Source organism: Polypterus senegalus, chromosome 13 (genome assembly GCF_016835505.1).
Source record: "Polypterus senegalus isolate Bchr_013 chromosome 13, ASM1683550v1, whole genome shotgun sequence".
NCBI lineage: Eukaryota > Metazoa > Chordata > Cladistia > Polypteriformes > Polypteridae > Polypterus > Polypterus senegalus.
In genome coordinates, this window is record NC_053166.1 from 82,105,208 (window position 1) to 82,127,501 (window position 22,294).

At 37.7% G+C, this 22,294-nt stretch overlaps 1 protein-coding gene and 1 long non-coding RNA gene across 3 annotated transcripts in view; one reads left to right on the forward strand and one right to left on the reverse strand.

Annotated features, from left to right (window-relative positions):
• Positions 1-22,294, reverse strand: part of arhgap4b (Rho GTPase activating protein 4b) — an 85,057-nt gene that overhangs the window by 11,491 nt on the left and 51,272 nt on the right. Inside the window, exons 8-16 of one of the 2 annotated variants that reach the window (XM_039775948.1) lie at positions 21,876-22,097; positions 21,587-21,688; positions 21,216-21,413; positions 19,443-19,527; positions 18,682-18,709; positions 17,796-17,823; positions 16,864-16,924; positions 12,953-13,030; positions 10,950-11,084 (exon numbers count right to left, since the gene is read on the reverse strand). In XM_039775948.1, coding sequence (XP_039631882.1) covers positions 10,950-11,084; positions 12,953-13,030; positions 16,864-16,924; positions 17,796-17,823; positions 18,682-18,709; positions 19,443-19,527; positions 21,216-21,413; positions 21,587-21,688; positions 21,876-22,097 — 937 coding nt within the window. Of the gene's footprint in view, positions 1-10,949; positions 11,085-12,952; positions 13,031-16,863; positions 16,925-17,795; positions 17,824-18,219; positions 18,323-18,681; positions 18,710-19,442; positions 19,528-21,215; positions 21,414-21,586; positions 21,689-21,875; positions 22,098-22,294 lie in introns of both variants that reach the window. The other variant, XM_039775947.1, reaches the window with a different exon arrangement.
• The window catches only part of LOC120543100, a 32,282-nt gene continuing 28,292 nt past the window's right edge, over positions 18,305-22,294 (forward strand). The window contains exon 1 of the long non-coding RNA XR_005636288.1: positions 18,305-18,392. This is a non-coding gene — a long non-coding RNA (uncharacterized LOC120543100). The remainder of the gene's footprint in view (positions 18,393-22,294) is intronic.

Here is a 22,294-nt window from a genome sequence, read left to right on the forward strand (position 1 = left end):
ATTTACACCCAGGTGTTATAACAGAATAAACAGCTTGCAATTTTTTCTCTGATTTTATTTTCTCCAGTTGATTTATTTCATCGATTTGAAAGCAAGAGATTACCTCTACATTTGTACTGGTCTTACCGGAGCTTCACATTCACTACTCAAGAGCATGAGTGTATTAGTTGAAAATCTTTTGAAGCTGAGAGATTCAGAAGTAATAGCAACTTGTAAACATGAGTATTTCCTAGCAGTTTTCAGTGGGTCATACACCAGATCAGTTTTCCCAAATGATGTGAGATGCAAAATTTAAAAACGAGGACAAACAAAAATAAATATTACACTGCATAACATAAAATAATGTTAGCAGTAACCCAGTTTAAATATTGTATTACCATTAATACATCACAACATTCAACTGTAAATTTAAAAATGTTTTTACCATTAAATGACGAGCCTGTTTTGAAAACTAGGATAAGCTTCCTAGTGAATGGGTCCTTATATTCAGTGGAAAGATAAACAAAATACAATTTGAGAGCGCTGTCAACTGCCAGATGAGGCAAACGTACTTTATTAAGGTATTGTTGGACTCAGTCTCCATGTAAAAATAAGTTCACTTTCATTTTCAAGTAACCAGATTAATATGTTTTTACTTAACATTTTTCTGGTGACTGTCTTATGTAAAGGCCTGAGCATACTTAAATATGGATGTGAATTTTGGAAAGAAGAGACATAAAATATAATAGATTAGATTAAATACTTTATTAATTCCATAGGGAAGTTCAAAATAATAGTATAGTAAATCGGATAATTTCCCTGGAAGCTTTATGCATTCACATTTTCACTACAACAAAATAGTCATTTTTGGAAATGTATGACTGAGAAACTGTTTAATCCTTTTACTCTACTTATGAAGGACAGTGTTGTCTCAATTCACAACATTATCAATGATGTCATGTCCAGCTGTCTGAGGTCATTTTGACTAATTGGGATGTGTATAACATACTGCATAAACACTCTTTGCAGTCTGAATGTTTTTAAGAAGAAAAAGGAGAAGAAGAGGGGGGAGACGTGTCCGGAGACAGGAGGAGAGGAGGAAAGTAAAGAGAGTGGAACTGAGGGTAGGAACTTTGAATGTTGGCAGTATGACTGGTAAGAGAGAAGGAAGGTTGATATATTGTCCGTGCAAGAGACTAAATGGAAGGGGAGTAAGGCCAGGTGGATTCGAGGTGGATTCAAATTGTTCTATCATGGTGTGGATGGGAGGAGAAATGGGGTACGAGTTATTCTGAAGGAACAGTATGTCAAGAGTGTTTTGGAGGTGAAAAGAGTGTCAGGCAGAGTAATGATTATGAATCTGGAAATTGGTGGTGTGATGATGAATGTTGTAAGTGCATATGCACCGCAAGTTGGGTGTGCAATGGGTGAGAAAGAAGATTTTTGGAGTGAGTTGGATGAAGTGATGAACAGTGTACCTAAGGGACAGAAAGTGATGATTGGAGCGGATTTCAATGGGCATGTTGGTGAAGGGAACAGTGGATGACGAGGAGGTGATGGGTAGGTATGGTGTCAAGGAGAGGAATGAAGAAGGCCAGAGGATAGTGGATTTTGCCAAAAGGATGGACATGGCTATGGTGAATATGTATTTTAAGAAGAGGGAGTACTATAGGGTTACATACAAGAGTGGAGGAAGATGCACACAGGTAGATTACATCCTATGCAGAAGAGATAATCTGAAGGAGACTGAAGACTGCAAAGTGGTGGCAGGGGAAAGTGGAGTTAAGCAGCATAGGATGGTGGTCTGTAGGATGATGTTGGATATCAAGAAGAGTAAGAGAGTGAGGGAACAGCCAAGGATCAAATGGTGGAAGTTGAAAGAGGAAGACTGCAAGTTGCAATATGTGTAATTCAATTTTAATTGTTAAAATTCACCATTGATCTTAATTGTATATTCTTCTACCTTAGTCATTGAATTTCTAACACTGTTCCAAAAATGTTTGCACATAAAACAAGTTCACCAAAGCTAAAAGTCTAATGCTGGCCGACCAGAGCTAAGAGAGAGAGACAGACATGCACACTTTGTAACCAGTTCATGTGAGTGGAAGAGGTGAGAAAGAGATGCTCTGTTGCACAAATATCCATTGGTCTTGGTGCATTGTTACTGAGTAATCTCCATCCTGGCAAGGATCGTCTCAAAGAGATGTGAAAGAGAGAGGGCGGTGTTCCATCTGAGCCAATGTGAACATTAAAAGGCTTTGATTTGGCATGGTTGATGGACATGGAACAGGAGAACAGGGTTTGGAATTCAAGCACAACTGAGTTTGGAGACTCAGATTCCACCACTGTGTACCAACTATATTAATATACAACTACTTTTATTTAATAATTGAAGAACATTTTAATTTACCAATATGTTTATTTAAAATCTGGAAATTTAATGTAAGCTGGAACAGATTTTTTAATATTGTCAGCCTCATTGGCTTAGATAGCAAGTGGTATCAAAAAATGCATGCACTAAATGCAATTAAGCAAAAATACTGTGTAAAACTTTCAAAATTAATCACATGCATTAATGCTTTCATTTTCACAGCTACAGATAGAAAAGGGAGAAAATGAATCAAGTATCTTAGAATAGGTTTTAATTCCTGTGCTTTCAACACCTATCAGGTATCACAGCAAATGAGGAAGGGGGCTGTAAAAGAGGTGGATTAGTAAGGTGAGCTCATAGGGTGTTAGTCTTGAAATATTTAGTATTATTTGGATGTTCTTCTTTTTAAGCCTGCATATGCTGGGTTTATGTTCAAATGTCTGGTAATGGCATTTTCATTTAATAGCCATGATTCAGCCAGCATTCTGGCACACTTAGTATTTGCCTTGAATCTCACTCACTTGTTCCTGTTAAACATTCGTCCAGTTGAGTTGGTATATGCATATATCGGAGACCATGGGTCCTTCCTTCTGACAGTATTGCAATGTTGTTGAATATGTGTTGCGAGTGTTTTAGACATTTGTCCCAAGTATACAGCTGGGCAAGCACTGCATGGAAAACTCTAAACAATGTTTCATGTCTCTGCTGCATATATACTACCAGTAAAAACTTTTGGTACACCTCAGTCATTTCAGTTTTTTTTTTGGAAATTCATGCCGTTTAACACTAGAATTACCAAAACCTACGAAAAAACTCGTAATCCCGGCCCACTTTAAATCTGTTTGCACCACTCCGTCAGCATCTTTTGTGTTATAAATGTGGCGATCAACATAAGCAGCAAGCAGCCTGCTACCCCATCCCCCCACCAACGCAGATAGGGCAGAAAGTTCTCTCAGCTCAAGTCTGTTTACCTGCGTGTGAGTTGCCGGGAGTTGCATAGGGTAAACAATATGGAATACATGCATTTCGTGTGTCTTCCGTGTCTACAACAATCTATGTAAATACATCGTTAAAACAAAAACGTATTTCATAATTTAGTAATAATTGACAAAATGTAGACATGAAGTGTATAATGTATGAAGCCTGAAGTCCAAATATCAAATAAACACTTTCACAAAAGGTACAAGTATAACAAAACACAGTAATTTTAAGAAGTGCCGTTTCTGTACTGTGAGGGGGTGAAAACCAGACTGGAACTTTTCATATAGATTATTATGAGATAAGTGGGACTGGAGTTGGATAGCCAGTATTTTTTCAAGAATTTTGGAGATAATGGGCAAATTAGAAATAGGGCGAAAATGATTGAAGTTAGTAGGATCAGCACCAGGTTTCTTCAGTATTAGGGTTATAGCAGCAGTTTTAAAAGATGAGGGAATAATACCAGTAGTAAGAGAAGAGTGAATGATGGCAGAAATGAGAGGGACCAAAGAAGGGAAGCAGGCTTTAACTAGAACTGTAATAAACCACCAAGAAAGTAACATTGCAACAAATCACGCTACGAACCGTTATGCCAAAAACACTTTTTTTAATGAGTTTTAAGCACAGGGAAAAAAAAGTAACATTTGAAAAATCTGTAATTTAATAAACCACCAAGAAAATAACATTGCAACAAATCACGCTACGGACAACTCATTAAAAAACTTTTTTTTAATGAGTTTTAAGCACAGGGAAAAGAACATTTGAAAAATCCGTAATTTAATAAACCATGCCTTACCACACTATAAATGCCACTTCTCTTGTGAAACTTTTCAAACCATCCTCTACTGGCTTTAAATTCCTCACTTTCACATCTCATAGAAGGATAGTTTTGCAGCAAATCACCATGAATCTTCCTGGCATTTTCTCGCATAACATCGCCTCACTTACGCTGTCCTCCGCAAGTTGCTTCTCGTTCAGCCAATCTAGCAACAGTTTTTCCACCTCTTCCAACACTTGAGGCCTCTGCCTGGTTAACACTGTAACTCCTTTTGCAACATGAGCTGCTTTAATGGCCTCTTCCTGCTTTAGAATAGTTGAAATCGTAGATTTTGACTTCTTGTACTCAGTGGCAAGATCAATAACACAAACGCACATACTTTTCAATAATTTCTTTCTTTACTTCATTTTCAATTTTCTTTAAATCTTTCTTCTCACCCCTCTTCACTTGCTTAGAAGCCATGGTTAACTACAAAAGCACACGAAATAATGTAGAGCACAAAGAGTTCACAGCAAAAGCATGCATGTTTGACTAAGAACAATGCACAGGGAGAGGCTGAACACGTGCTTACATAGAGTAATCGACGTGTACGAACCGGAATGGAAACAAAATAGAACACAAAGAGTTCACAGCGAAAGCATGCACGCACATGCAACCACGCCACAGCGAAAGCATGCACGCACATGCAACCACGCACGTCTGACCGAGAACAATGCAATGCAAGCGGAAATCATCGGCGCGCACAAACCGAAAGGAAAGCTGGCTTGTTCGTATACCGAGTGTGTGGTCGGGAACAGATGCTTTGGTGAACTTTTTGGTCGTAAACCGATTTGTACGTGTTCCGAGGCGTTCGTGAACCGAGGTTCCACTCTAGTAGAGTACATGATTTTTATACATCTTTGTGTACAAAGAGTCCAGATTTTTAATATAACCTTTCAAATTGTCTGCCCTTAGCTTTCAGAAGCCGAAGTTCAGGCGTAAACCAGGGGGCAGAAAAAGGAAAAGAAACAGATCTGGTTTTTAGCGGAGCAAGAGAATTAAGAATACTATTAAGACAAGTGTTATAATATGAGACCAGTTCTATGGGAGTGGATAAATTATAAAAGTCCATTTGGGAATCAATTCTGGAAGACAGCAAATTCAAGTTAATATTCTTAATGTTATGAAAAGCTATGAGACGGGGGACCTTAGGAACAGAAAAAGTAAGTTTAGCACTGAATGAAAGGAGAAAATGATCGGTTATAATGAGTTCATCTGCTGTAAGATTGAGAGGAACAACACCAGAGCAGCAGATCAAATCCAAGATATGTCCTTTACAATGGATAGGAACATCAGTGTGCTGCTGGTATCCAAAACTCTCCAGGCAAGATAAAATGTCTCTTGTGAGAGGGATATTGATATTGTCCAGATGTATATTAAAATCCCCCAGCAGAATTATATTTGGAGTAATTGCAGATAGATGGGTAAGAAAGGTAGCAAGATCATTCAAAAAATCATTGTTTGATTTAGGAGGACGGTAGACAGTTGCAATGATGGTAGGAACTGGTACCAGACAAATGACACACAGTTGATCAAAAGAGCTAACAGCAGGCGCAGACAATGACAGCACTTTCCACTTCTCGCGATTAATTATCGTGACACCTCCTCCACGGCCAGAGGAATGGAGTTGACAAGTGTAAACAAACCCCGGAGTCATTAAGTTATGAAAAGTCTTGAGGTTCCTGCCAAGTCTCGGTTAAACAGAGAAAGTCAAACTTACGGTCAATGAGGAGACCCTGAATGAGATGTCCCTTGCTCATGTGTGAGCGGATGTTCAGTAGACCGAAGCTGACAATGTTGCTGTTGCATTTGACAGTTAGTCGACCGAGCTAAGCTGGCCAACACGCTGTGGTCAGCATTCCTATCTGTGTTACGTGGGGGTGCCGAAAGTCGGACCAGAAAGAATGAATTCTTTCGAGGCGGCCATTCGGAATCTCTGGCGGGGGAGAAGTAAGACGTCCGGGTCGAAATGCACCACAGTCAACAGAGGCACAGACTGGTGCAGACGCAGTCGAAGAAGCTCAGCAGCTGAGTACTGGAGGAGGCCAGTCGCAGGTTGGATAGTGAGCGACAGAAGACTCCAGACAAACATTAACCAGGTGAATATCCTCCCAGTCCACATTGTAGGAGAAGCCACAGGCAGCTAAGGCATCCAGAGAACAAACCGGTAAGTTTCAAATGAAACGGGGGTTAGGCTGAAGCTAAATGCATACACAGCAATGCAGCCACACAGAGATATCAACAAAAATGGCAAAAAAAAAGTAATAATACCATCAAAATCACCAGTCATAGCAAAACTCAATAGTCTAGTTACTGGCGAGCAGCAGCGACCAGTCCCGCCAGCATCCACTCAAAGCAGAAGTCAGCAAAGGTATCTGTCAGTATTTATGAAATACATAAATACTGCATTTATGAAAGAAGTCCTGTGGACTGTTGAAGTCAATAAAGAATTTTGTGTGGTGTCACACACATGCAATTTGGAGGCAGCGAAAGGGTGCGAGGGACGGCCAGCAGATCAACCCGGCCAGAATGCCCAAGAGATGGAAGGGAAGGCTGATATTTTTGGACACTGACTCCTCCAAAACACTAGAAGGCAGCTCCCCTGGAGTATAATGGTTCCCCGGATTCCCGCAGGGCAAACTGAGACTTGGAGTTCGGTATCTCAGCCCTGTTGGGTACCGTGGGTGCCGCCAGGAGGAACCACACCTAATCCATAGCCTGGGAATACTCACAGGTCACAAGGATGGAAGCTCCGAAGTACTTCCGGGATGAAGAAAAAAACAGTTCTCCATCTGACCCCAAAGTGCTAGCAAGTCATGTGGGTGGAAGGACAGAAGTACTTCTGGGTCAAGGACTATATAAAGTACTGATGGGAACCCAGCAAGCGAGCTGGAGTCAGGAGGTGTAGGACAGAGCTTGCTGGGAGGTGTGTAGGAGAGAGTTATTATTATTATTATTATTGAGAATTGTATTTATTTACTTGCCTGTTTACTGTGGCTGTGGTTCTTGGGGAGCATTATTGGAGAAAAGAAGAATTAAAAATACTTCTTTGTGCTTTAAAACTGTGTCCTGTATGTCTGTCTGTTGGGTTTAACGGGGTAACACCAACCCCTAGCGCTTACAAGGGCCTGAATAACAGTAGTTCCACGCCAGACGAGGGAGTGGCGAGGTGCACTGACTTTCTCTCTCAATCCTCTGCAGACCATCCACTGGAAATCCCACACAGTTCCAGGCCCACTGAGGATGTCACTTCCGGTTTCGGTCCCACTGGTGACATCACTTCCTGTCGCAGTTTTTAAAGCCGCCATCGTTACAACTTTAAGATCAGTTCTGTTTTGGACTCAGACTTGTGAACATTTTACAAGCTAATTTACCCATTTTGCAGCCAGGGCACAATGTACGGGTGGCTGCCCCAAACCATTTTGATGTCTTTCAACTCTTATTGTGACAGTGAATAGATCTCAAAAAATTAGTGCATGCAAGACGGTCCAAGAATCATGAAGAATTAGAAGTCTTTTGCCAGGAAAAATGGCATAAATACCCCAAGTAAGAATTGAAAGACTTAGCTGGCTACAAAAAGCATTTACAAGCTGTGATATTTGCCAAATGGGGTGTTACTAACTACTACTTTTGGTATTTTGTAACTGTGAATGATGGAAATAGAAATGTAATATTGATTAAAATATTAAAGAAATGTGTCATCTTTAACTTTATGCATTTTAGTGATCATTTCATCTTCTGCTCACTTAATTATTCACAGTACCAGACATTTTAAGCAATTTAAGCAAGGGTGCCCAAACTTTTGCATGCCACTGTAAATATACAGAATATATATATATATATATATATATATATATATATATATATATATATATATATATATATGTTACATAATTTACTGTCAAATAATGCAAAGAGTATGCAACACATGTTTCGCCTTTATTTGGGCTCATCAGGCATACACACTCCACTGCACCCCTCGCAGGGATCAAACCTCAGACGTCAGCATCAGAGACAAAGCCTCTTACACTGAGCCACGACATGTAGTTTGTATATTTGACAGCCTGGAGATCGCAGTAATTACATTCATAGCATTCGTAGTCTGAATCCCGATCTGATTGTATGGGTGGTTACCTACGAGGTAGGTAACCTAACTGGTAGGTTAAGAGAGAGAGAGAGAGTTATGGATGGATTGGAATCCCAGCTGAGATGGATTCTGTTCCCTTTCCTGGTTAGGAGGCCAATATAATGGACTGTTACTCTTGGTAATCCCCTTAAGGATACCCACAGGGCAGCATGGGAGTTCTAGTTCCATAAGATTGCCACGTTGGGTTCCATGGGTGCCACCAGGGTAAGCTGTTGGAAGGCGGATCCTCTGTCCTATGGTGGTTCAGTGTGACCCAGAAGTGCTTCCTGGAGACAATGATTTGGCACCGGAAGTACACCTGGATTAGGTTTAAGACTCTGTGTTATTAAAGGAGTTTCTCTTACTTGTGTTGAATGTTGAAGTTGATGGAACCTGTATACTTTCTATGAAGGTAAAACATTGCTGATCAAAACAGAACATAAAATAAAGCTTAAAGTACTAAGAGAAGAATGATCAGATTGATGTGTGGAATGGAAGGAAGATTAATGCTGAGTATCAAAAAATCTCAAAATGCTGGTATCACACTGTTACAAAAATTGGGGTTTTCTGTACTTTTCCAGTACCTGTATAATGCACAACCCTACTCTAGAGGAATTGATGGTACATGCAAAGCTAAAGCAAATGAGGTAAAACATACATCTCAATAAAAAATGAAATGCAATATTCTAAATTTAAAAGGGATAATCTGTGACTACATACTGTATTTGATTCAATAGATTTACAAATGATAGGAGAAATTAATCTCAGATTTAAAGGTGCAACCATGTTTAAATTGTAGATGCTATTACTCTACAAATGGAGTATTTAAGAATACAGTCAATAAAAATAAAAAACTGACTGACAGACTTACTATCATACCCGATAGATCGGGCATGTCAAACATGCATGCGGCCCACAACAGAAATCTGTGCAGCCTGCATGACAGATCCTAGTTAGCACTGAACTTGTACAAAATGATTACTATCGTTTGTGATTGAATCATTCTGCATCTTTGGCATTACTTATTGACTTTTCTTTCTTCTGCCTTCTGACAAAAGTGCATTTTCCCATGGCAATACGGAACCGGAAACGTCATCTGCTAGTATAGCCACAAGCCTTGACCAAAGTTAATGAGCCGCAACGTCACAAGTGAAGTGCTAGGCTGCAGCAGGGGTGGCCTTTGGCATTTGCAAACTGTGCACCTGCACAGGGCCGCCACGCCAATATATACTGAATATAAAACAGAAGAGAAAATAAAGACATAGCTGACAGCAATGTGGCCGAAAAACATTGTGTTTCTTGTTAATTAGTACACTGTATTTACTAATGTTGATAGAGTCGGAGCAGTAAGCTATATGTAGTATTATATCGTTCTGCCGTAATGAGAATATAATGGGCCTCCACTTGGCTTTTAAGTTATGGACACGCGCATACAGAAGCATGTCATGAGCACAAGGCGGCTATGCAGTGTCTGCAACGGACGTGGCCATCCTCCATGCATAAGATACCATACTGACATTGGCGGGCGAAGGGGCCACCAATTCTTTCTTTGCCCAGGGCCGCCACGGGCTGCTGAGACTGGCCACTGGGCAGAACTGACCATCACGAGTAGTAATAGCCCGCATATTTTCACATTTTTTGCTCTAGTTTTATGTAATTTTGTGCTAGTATTGTAACGAACAGTTAGTGCAGACTACAGCTGAAGATCTGAAGTGGACGCGAGAAGTTGGTGAGTTGTTTATTAACATATTTTTGTGATTTTGAGTTTGTAAAATTAGTGTAGGTCAGGTGGCTTTTTGCATATCGGCTTATTTTACAATATAAACTTTGAAGTAAACTTAGTAAAGTAAAATTAGATTTTTGGAGGATTTGTTTTCCAACTTGAATTACTGAGCAATGAATTCAGTGAGCGTTTTCGTGATTTCAGTTCACACGAACAGGACTTTGCGCTGTTCTCTTACAATGCTGAGAATGCGCCTGAGAATATCTAAATGGAATTGATTGAACTGCAGTCAGATTGTATTCTGAAGGCAAAATACAACGAAGTTGGTGTGCCAGACTTGTTTGCTTACCTGCCACCCTCGTATTTGCAGATCCGTACGTTGGCATACTGTCTATGTTTGGAAGCACTTATCTTTGTGAAAAATTATTTTCGTTAATTAAAGCTACCAAAACCCCACATCGCTCAAGACTTACTGTCGAGCACCTTTCATCCCTCATAAAAGTTGAAGCTGCACAAGATTTCAAGCCTGATATTGACGAACTTGTTACTAACAAGAGATGCCATGTGTCGGGACAAAAGAAATAGATCTCACACTGTAAAACTCCTATATAAGCAATGAATATAATATAATGATATAAGGACCTAGCTAAGAGGCTATGACTCTAATTGTACACTGTTGTGCGGAGAGTGTATGGAAATAAATTGCTTTTCTTTAAAGGTTAAACTTTAAATGTTACATTTTTTAATGTTTTCAGTATTGGAAAGAAAGCTACAGTAACTTTGTATAATAGTATTTGTTACAGTACGGCCTGCTGACGCACGTATGGCAGTCAAAGAGGCCCAATAATGGTAGTGAGTTTGACATGCCTGCGATAGATGATTCTGTCCTGGGATAGAGCTAAAAAAAAAAAATGAATGCACAATAAAGAACACATTAATTTAATGAATCACTTACGGACACAATCGATTAATTCTTGAAATGTTTCCATTGGGAAGAGTGGTTTCTCCAGACCTCGAAAGTACAACTTAAGCACACCAGCCACTGAATCAATATCATGGTTAATCTGACTGTCTGTGAGAGGGTCTTCACCTGGGAAGAAATAGTGAATTATTAAATGCAGTAAAAATTAATCTACTTATCTTACCTTCTCCATCAGAGATTTCATAGTTGAGAAAGGGAAGACCTCAAAACTATTCATATATTTGGTGTTTTGGCATAGAAATTGAGGCAGAGATGATTAAAGGCTAGAGCCATCAAAAAAAAACTGTGCACAGTGTTTGTGTAAGTGTGTGTGAGTGAGTGAAAGAGTGAGTAGGTGAGACAAAAAGAGAGAGAGAGAGAGAGAAATTAGCAAGTATTTAAACAGCAGAGCTTAAAACAAGTTGGATTTGCTGACAGAGTTGGGGAAAGTGCAGATTATGTTGCCTCTGACACCAAGTAAATGGTGTGATGTGCAACCAGTGGTATGAACTGTGACACATCCATTGTCTGCACAATAAAGATCATTGGAGGCACACAGAAGGAGCCATGACAGTTCTCAGAGGTGTAGGGGGAGATCAAGGGAGGGGATATCATCCAAGAAGTATTCCATGATGAATCATAAGGAGAAACACTGGGTTTCTAAATATATATATATATATATATACAGTATATATATATATATATATATATATATATATATATATATATATATATATATATATATATATATATATATATATATATATATATATATATATATATATATATATATATATATATATATAGTCACACACATGCGAGTAGGGGGACGCTGTGTGGACCAAGTAAAGGTAATTGCACGCCAGGCCAGGGGAGGGTGGGGTGCACTAAACCTTCTCCTGTTGTCTCTTCAGACCAGCCGCGGGAAAACCTATCTGAGTGAAGAATGTTACTTCCGGTTCTGGAGCCCAGGAAAATGTCACTTCCGGTTCCGAAGCCCAGAAAAACATCACTTCCAGTTACCCTACATCACGTCCAATTACCCTACATCACTTCCTGTCTGACCACTTAAAACCGCCATCTTTTCCAACCTTCATCAGTTCTGTCTTGGACTCTGTATGATCAACAACTCTGTTGAATATAAAAGAAACCTTTGCAGCTAGGAATATTATATGGGTGGCTGCCCCAAACCTTTTTACATGTGTGGAGTCTGTTCCTTTTCATTTTTTATTACCAATATACCAATTGATGACAAAATATCAGTTCAATAATGCCCATTAAAAATAAATCACAAATATGGAAGATCTATCAAAATATTGTCATACAGTACAACAACCAAAAGACAATATTAAAAAAATCTCAACATCAACATGAAATACTCATGACTGACAGCAGAAATGCAAATAAATGCTTATTATTGTACTTAAATAATCAAAGTGACTCATGATAATAAAGATGACTACACCTAAATAGCGAGATGCTGAATAATGGTTTGCCTAAAACACATCAGGGTCCAAGGGCCTGCCCAAACATCATGAAAACAGGTCAGAAGTGCCAGAAACAAAGAAAATATCACATACTCCAAAAAGAAATACTTTTTTATATAAAATTTGCAGTATACTGATGACTTACACCAAGGGTAATCACACTGTCTTCTAAAAATAACTTAAAATAACACTTTCAGCTTTAACCTATATTTAAACTTTCTCATGGGTGCTTATAAAAATCAATAATCCAACTTCAAAGGAATATCTAGATGAAGAGTATTTTATCCATCTACTGGCTGTTATCTTTACTAAGATGAATCGGTTCCCAGTGTTAGCTCCACTAGATGAAAGGCACTGTTAAAGTAAAAAGTGTTTTGTATTTTAGCTCATTATTCATTGCACCTTCATGAACGTCTATTTGATTTATTCTAGGAATCAAGAGTCTTTAAATTTGCTACTTTTAAAGCTTTTTGTACACAGGAAAAAGAAAATATCTTTCATTATACTTACCATGATCAAATGCATTGCGTATTTCATTGACCTCTGTCTGGGAACCAGGAACCCGAAAAATACCTTCATGATGCAAACCTGTCAAAGTTAAGTAGAAAAAGTTAAATGTAGGCAGGAAAAGATAAAAACTGGAAAATACAAAATAAATGAAGCCTGTATCATGTGTCTAACAATTGACAAATAATTAAAAATATCAAACATTTTTAAGGAATTTTTGCCATTGGAATATACTGTATCATTAACAAACTGAACAGTTTGCATAACTATCTTATGTGATGTTTGGATTTGTAGGAGCAAGTTTTATGGAGGTTGTCTATCTGATGGAGATGACAGCTAAACCACACCCATGAAATCAAGTTATCTGCATTACAATAGATAACTGGAGAAACTCACCCTGATGTCCTTATTAAAGATTGCATAGTAACACAAAAGGAGATTCCAGTCCAAAAAGATAAAAAGAGGTATGTCATTACGGAATGTGAAAATTGTCCACGGGCATTAAACCAAATTAGGGATATCCAACTATCCCAAACCATCTTCCTTCAAAATTGTACAGAATATCTTATACAGTGCAAGTAAAGCCTGACTGGAGGCTCAGTGAGTTAACGACTCATAAAGTGGTAAGTACTGGACTAAATTATAGTGAGACCGACACACCAGTTTACATGAGAGAATGGAGGCCTTAAAGAGTGTGTTGTGTTCCAGGTGCAATATCTTCTTGGGTGTCTGTATATGCAAGTGGCCAGAGCTGGGACAAATACAGTTACCATTAGAAAATGAAAACCGATTAGTTAACATTGGAAACTGAAAAACAGCAATTATATAAAGAGCAGCAAGGATACAAACATGTTACTGTATTTCTACTTCTCCATAAAGCTATAATAAGTTCAGTTTCCATGAGTCAAGTGCCCTACTCAACACTGAATTTAAAACAGCTAGGAGCATGTTGCTCCTTTGGCTGATGGCAAATAGCTTAAATGGGCTGAACTTTCCTCTTCTTGGCTTGAATGAAAAGTATCTAACCCTTTTTAAAATGAGTACTTGCTAAGGACACAATCACAATTTTTCTGTTATTTCACTACATGACTGCCTAGCAATTTTATATTTCTGCCACTGTCATAAACAAGAGCTGTGTTAGATTGCTCCTTTAAGGATACATCTGCCTGTCCATGATATTTGCTTTCCTGTTTTAATTTCACTACTTTTTACCTTAAAATTATTGGAACCACTTTAGAATGTTGTGGCCTGTTTGATTCCTATTCAGTATATGGAATCCATGCTGATGGGAATGTCTTCAAAAAAGACTGCAGTGATTTTGTGGTCACTATTTAGTATTAGCTTGTGTCATCAAAACAATCTCAGAGTTGAGGCATTAATGCTATATGTGCCATTTTCAAACCTAAACGTTGTTTGATACTTTATGACTGGTACAATATATGTTCTTTCCAAAATTAAGTCACAGGTACACAGGACTATATATGACATACAAGCAATTATTTTAGTTATGTTTGATGACAGGTTTTAAAGGGATTTGGAAACTTCAGTTTACAATCAGAAAGTATATAGGCAAATATCAAACATGTCTGAAGAAATGGGAATTATGTTCTGCATAAAACTGTTGGGAATCCATGTTTGTAATTTAAGATCTTATGTTTGTAGCATTTGAATGATTTATTTTTCTTATTTTACTTATGTTTGAGTTATAACAATAATATCACTTCATTGCCATTTTAAACTAATGTCTTCTACCTTCATTAACATTTTGAATATCCCTTTTGAATTCTTCACCCATTGATGCATTGGTTTCATGGTCACTGCAATATTGATTCTGGCAACTACCACTGTTGTTAGTCATGTAGTTTAAGTCTGTGATGTCACCTTACTTTCCCTATAAAACATAGCATTCCTAGCATTCCTTTTTTATGTTCTGGCCATATCTTATATAGAAAAATCTACGCATGGAAGTGTTTCTGTCTGTCTGTCCGTCCCGGAAGTCCAAAGCTACAGCATGACACTAAAAGAAAGCAACTCGCTAATATGAAACTTACTTAGCCACTAATACACAAGTGAGGCGAGCCCGTCTGCAAAACGAAACCTCAGAGGAGAGAGAAACTCGCTTAGGCACTGATAGACAACGGAGGTGACTATGTCAGCAAAACAAAACCGCCAAGGAAAGAGAACCTCATTTAGCTGCTAATGCACAACCAATGCGATTGATTGATTGAAGTGCCAGAATCCATGGTTTCTAGGAGCCCAGGCTTTTTACAGCACAGGCTTACAGAGCTAGTTAGTTTTAATATTAACTCTCTGACACATGATAAGTCTCATGATGGCCATAACAAAAACAAGCAGAAAAAATAAAAATACTTTTCTCCATACTTTCCATGTGATAAGTATGCAAATATCTTATGCCTCATACAATCAATGCATGATTAGAATTAGAATTACAGAATTTGAATCTGAATTCTTACTTGTAATGGAAAAACACCAGAAACCACACTATCCTTCTGATTCTGGTTCTTAGTGGTTCATGGTGTTAGTGGAAAAACAGCACATTTGTTTATATGAATTTTACCACCATGTCCAGTTTTAACTACATGTACCAAAGATGTAACAATAAAGGAATATGTATTCATATTGCTTAACAAGGCTACAAAAAAATGCAGCCACTAAATTAAATATATGTGAGGCTTTTTGAATAAACACAATTGTGTTTAATTCTTTCTTGAGTTAGTATACATTAAACTTATCCCATTTTCTTTACAACTTTCTTAAGTTTTCATGCACTGCAGTGGCCCTAAGTAGCAGAATACTAAAAGAGATGGCACATGCTCAATAAGGGAAGGGAGAATGTTGCAACATTAAGGAGTGACAGTCACGGTGAATTTAATGCTAAATGGAATTACTGTATATTGCTTCTGAATAACTATTCCAGGTTATTATGCAGTATTGCCAGGCAATAAAAATAAAAAAAAAACAAGCTTTAAAGTGGAGTTCCTTTACACATGTAACAGTGTTAAGTTAAATTAAGCTATTGCAAGAACAGGTGAGGTTCCAAAATGATAAAGCAATTATTTGAATTAGAAGACTACTGCTTGGCTGGCTAAGGTGGTTGTTATTTGCAAGACAATACCCAAATTGTTTGAATCGGTTTACTATCAGAATTCCAATTTTCTCTCACATGCTTAGTGACTTCAAAATGACTCACTGTACATTAATGTAAGCTTAGTTCTACATGTGTTGGCATTCTGGCCAGAGGAGGTTTCTGTCTTGCTTCACCTACTTCCAACCCCCAGACAGAAAAATGAATCTGTCCCAATGTAAATACAACAGTGAACATGGATTTTAGAGTTATTAAGGGCTTATTATTATTATTATTATTAATAATAATAATAATAATAATAATAATTACAACTGGCAACGCTGGGGTAGGAACCAGATGTGGAAGCACTTGTGACCTTTTGCCATAAAAAACAAAGACATTTACTAGAAAGGCCTAATAATGCACTGAGATTCTCACTTTGTTTGCTACAAAATTTCAGAATATAGTAGCAAACTGTATATAAAACAAGTATTAACTGCATGTCCACATTTTAAACAAAAATAAAGATTAGGAGATGGGGGGGTTGGGGTTGGGAGCCTCCCTTCTTTTGGAGAGAATTGTGTGGAGTGACCATCATTTTAGAGGGGACAAGGGGCAAACCCCAAACCATTCCCCTGGTAGCTCTGCCACTGCTTATATTTCATAGGTGTAATCTGGATCCCTTCAATCTGATGATAATCTAACCTCTGAGTTTTTATTACAGAACTCCTGCAGAATCTATTATGAAACTCCATCTCACTTTGACAAATGTATATTTGACAAATAAACCCCTTCCTTCCAAATAGATAGCACCAGTTTTATACCTTACCATGCAAATTTATAAAGCGAATACAGCTTTCCACCACAAGGGGGATCTGCTGGCCTGAACTCTGTTAAAAAAGAGGATAAAACAGAAAACTATGAAATGCATTCTTTGCATAGAAATAGATCTTCTAAAATGAATTGCTTCTTCAGCTCAGCAAAGAGGAACACATACTAATTTTAAGCACAAGAAAAAGAAAGGTCAACAACTCTTGGATGAATTACAGTTTATTGAGCTGTCACTAAAATAACTTATGTGGCCCATGAATCTCGACCTTGGCCAGATATCTCATCCACTTGCTATCAATCAACCAATATATTGTGACAGCTTCGTAAAAATATGCTTAAACAGATAAATATACTGTACTTTTTAAAAGACACTAATGGTGCCAGATTGTGTCAGATTTCAGTGGTTGTTAAATATTTTTATTGTGTTGCAAGTCACCTATACAGATAACAGAAGAGTGAAAAAGATGGTATGCAAGTACTGGAATTCACAACATGAGAGTGCATCTTCAGTGCAACAACCTATGTTCCTAGGTTAGATCTGTTGTGGTGGAAGAGACATACGCATCATATATTTGGTTGTGAGTGCAATATTGCATTTAATGCATGCACTAGCTTAATTTATGTAGCTGATATTCTAACAATTCATTCGGCTATGAAACCCAGCAATACAAAATAAATGTACATGTAATTTATTCAAATACTGTTTAAAAATACTAATACTAAATTGGGTAGCTCAACCATTTAAAACATATGAAAAACTAAAAATATCTTTAATATGAGAATGCAAAGGCTGAGTACAACACAAAAACAAAATTAAACAAATACAACATTGTGAGGCCTTGTGGCAAAACAAATAATCCAACGAGAGTCTGAGCACACTCATCAAATATACAAAAAAATGAACAGAATGCATCTCTTAATATCCCCTACCTGAGTTCGGGACATCCGTCTCCTTCTCCTATATCAGTAAGGCAGCAAACATGTAGGCAGACAAGCAGACGACACACAGATAGACAAGCAAACAGGCAAAGAAAGTTAGAAAACCCCTATAAAGAGCACAATGAAGTTCTTCAAGCCTTTGGGACCTCCAGAACAGTAGTAGGGGAGCATAGCGCACAATTACCTAGAAGCTCCATCATCAGCTCACACTGGAGACGGACAATGAAAGAGCTTGCTGTTGATTGTGAAGGAGCTCTACAAACACAGGCAAAGAGACAGAGAGCAGCACAGGGGCTTCCTAAACCCCCACTAGAGGTCCATGTCCAGAGCACCACATTTGTGGTTATATGAGAACAGAGAAAGAAAATTAGCTGATAGAGACACAGAGAGACAGGTGCAGGGCTGACTAGGGTACCTCCACGAACTTCTCCAGGTCTCCAGTAAACAGTTTGTGGTGATACTGGGAGCAGGGCCTCGTCTTTCTCACACGCAGGGACTTAGTGGAATATTGCTGCAGCCTGAAAATCACCAACCGGGGGGGTGTTATCCCACAAAAGAGATTAGCTGGTGTCCAAAGGACCCCAAATGGTAAGCAGTTCGATTCTTTCTTTTCCATTCATGTTATTTCATGCATTGTTCATTGTAACATTAAACCCTTTAACACTTTTATTTTTGAGATCATGATCTTAATCACTAAACAAGACCACATGTACTAATAAAAGTAAATTGTGTCTGTACTTTCATTATTTTCTGACATCTCAGATATTAATAATCTAACTGTAATGTAGACAATGCTGAAGCATAACCTATACTTCCCACCCACCCTATTTTCACAACACCATAAGAAAGGCAGGTGGAAGGTGAAGGTTGTTCTTACCTAGAGGAATCATTGTCTGTGGACTCAGCTGTGAAGGGAAAAGAATACATTAACTGTTTTGTTTGATCCCAAATCTCATTTTTCCAAAAAACAAAAACTGGAACTGTGAATCAATTTTGTTGAACTAGCCCAAAGCACAGAAGGAAGTTCAAAAAATGCTTTGCTTCACAGGTGTTAGCTTTATAACAATGGAACAAAGAAGTAATGAAAGTTCACCAAAGTAAACTATTATGCCCAGAGAATTACAAAGTCAGGGACTGGTATAAATCACAGTAGTAAACTTTCAAAAACATATTTCAAGTGGTAATTCCTAAAAATTGAAACAAGAAGCCAGAACAAGACAGTTATATTTCATATATTAATCATAATAATAGCAAAATTATACAGTGTGTGACACAGGTTCAAAAATAATCTGCTGCTTTACAGAGCCTATATTTGTATTACCATATTTTGAAAACAAACACACAAATGTGTTTATTTCTTTTAGCACAGAATCCAATTAAAGTTTACACCATCTCCCTCTGAAATAAAATCCCTACTTAACCAGATGCCAAGATGACTCTGCTTTACTCTCTGCTTAAATACTCACTCTGTAAAACAAAACCTATCTCTTGAGAATGATATCTGATACATACTTACTTAGAGAACTTGGAGCAAATGCCTATCTTTCACTTTAAACATCTGCTCTGAAAGTATATATTCTGTCACAATATATATTTTGTCTTTGCCCGCTATCAGTTTTGCCATTCAGTCTTTAATACCTTTATCAATGGATTCCTTTAGAAGATCATGTTTGGCTTGGAGCTTTGAAATGAGACTACTACCAGTCAGAAACTCTTTCACTTTCTGAAATATATAGAAAAAAGCATATATTGAGTATGTTATGCAGGCAGAAATAGCAAAGTAAAATAATACATTGATATCTTTTCATATTTATTTTTTATGCTTCTGATCCAATAGACAATAGCTCAGCTGGACTTTGTTTAAATATCTGCATTTTATCTTATTTCATGACGGTATTCATCCATCATTCTCCTCTTCTTACTCATGCCTTCAGATATTTCCAAACATCAGTGCCTTCTCAAAAATGATCTTTTCATGGTATGATTTAGATAGATAATCTCAGGCTTCAGTCAGGCTTGATCTGACAAGAAACTGTGTGATCTGTACATCCTACAGATTATATTATTTTTCTATGTCCTCACTATTTGAATTTAAGTAGGATGTGTTACAATTACTACACAGCTATGATTGAGCCTATCATCTCTCACATATTTTAAAACAATGATCCTGCCATAAAAGTCCAAACACTTATTCAAATCAAGTTTGTTTACTGGACATACAAAATTCACATTAACTAATCGGCTACTCCTATCAAGACAAAGGTCCTCCAATCAGTGTTTGATATTATTTAGATGTCGGCTCTTTTTAGAAATGGAAGATGATCACAAATAATTTAATTAAGTAGGTTAAAATAAACACTCACGTCTACAAACAGTTTGATAAGGCCATGACAAATGACTTTGAGCAGCCTGAAATAACTTCGACAAACCATTTAACAACTTAGTAGGTATGTGCATGGGAAATCCCGGGCAATTCTCAGCAAATAAAAAAATCTTTTGACCTTAATTAAAGATACTGGAACAATGTGAAGAACTCCTGAAATTAGTAGACAACCCATCCTCAAAGAAAGTAGCAATAAAAGTATTTGTGGGTTTAAGGCAATCGTTTTTGACTACTGACAGAGGACTAAATCTGATCAGAAATCGTTAGAGTTGGATAATGATTGGTTGTTTTGGCTCTGCATGCTTCTATGGTATTGTGTAAATGGAAGAGAATGTACCTCTCTGCTGAAAGAGTGAGGATGGGGAGGGGCACCACCGGGTGTGTTTCACAGTTTTTGAATTTCTGGGAAAACTATATACTCATAATCACCTACAATCACAGGCTGTTTCTCATCACAGATAAATGGAACAAAAATTAAGCTTTTCTACAGTGTTTTACTGATAAGGGGAGAGGAATGATAAACTGGAAAAACATTCAAAAAAATAGCTGTCATGGCTCTTAATTGATAACAGCCAATGTTGATGATTTTGGGCATCTAATAAGGATGCTTGTAGAAAAATAAACCTGCCCAGACAAACAGACAGACACTGAAAACAGTAAACTAGAGTTTTATATACATGTCATTTTGTAACCACAGGTTTATCTTTGGAAGCTTAGCTGTACCTTCACCTAACACCTCTAAACAATATCTGCTTCTGTAGCACAACATGGTACCTTTAGCAATACATCAAAGAAGACTACAAAGAAATATTCAGGTGGAAGGTACTCTTAGCATATCAAACCTTGACTACTACCTTCAATGTGATGACATGTTGCAAGGAGCACTTGTAAACCTTGTAAAACAAGGTTTAAGCTTGATCATGCATCCAAATATATTAAAACAGCTAATTTAATATGGAAATATTATATTTTTTTTGTAAATTTGTCTATTACTGCTGATGAACAGCTACTTTCACTATAATACTTACTGCAAAGTAGTATGTCTCTGTCTCTTGCTGTGTAGCTCTTCTCTTTGCTAGGCTGGGTTTACTGCCTGGTGGTTCAGAACCAGTCATCTTTAGCAGCTCAGTCGATTGGCTGGTCTGACAGATGTCAGGTGTACTATATTCTTCACTGGTAATTGACTCCAAAAGTGCATTCATTGTTGCTTTGAGGGTCTTATTAACCTGATGTATAAAGTTATAAAATTATAATCCTAATAATTAAGAAGGACTAAGAACTAAGAAGGATGTCTCTTTTAAAATTAGCTTTACATAGCTTGGAAAGCAAGCTGGTCATCTGAGCCTCCTGTCTTATGTCATACTTTGTTATCATTTGGAGGAATGTGCTGTAATCTTACCTCTTCAGTTTCTATGGTGACACTAGAGAGTCTAGACTGGAGCTGCTGAAATCGGGTGACCATCTCATTTCGAACCTGAGCTTCCACATTTACTTCACACACCTGTAAGGACACACTTTAAAGTCAGTGGTATAATGAAGCAAAACTATAGATGTTCAAACATTACCAAAACATAGCCAAATCTTTCTTCCATTACCCAGCACTCAAAGATCTCATGTGATGTGCGTAAAGGCTACTTTACAGTCCTAATAATGCAATTCTTTAGCATCTGAATCTGTATCACCCATACCTCATCTCCTTCATGTGGCTGGTACTCAAAATGGAAAGGCAGGCAAAACGCACTATTATTCATCTCCATGATCTTCTTCTGGTCACTATCAGGATCTAGGTGTTCCACTGCAGTCTCTAAGACCATAAGGCTATCATGACGTGACTTCTGCACTCGATTCTCAGCCGATAAATAAGTTTTCAAGGTTTTTCCCAGTGAAAGGTGAAAGCCAAGGTCACAACACTACATAATACCAGTAAGGAAGCAAAACAAAAATGTATAAATCATGAGAACAAAGCAAAGACACAATGATTTTAATGAACACCACTGAAAGCAATTATACAATAATTAGAATGATTTAACAATACAAGGCAAAGAAGATAATTTGTCATCATAAGACTAACCAGGGGATAAATCAAACTGATTTTTACCTTAATATA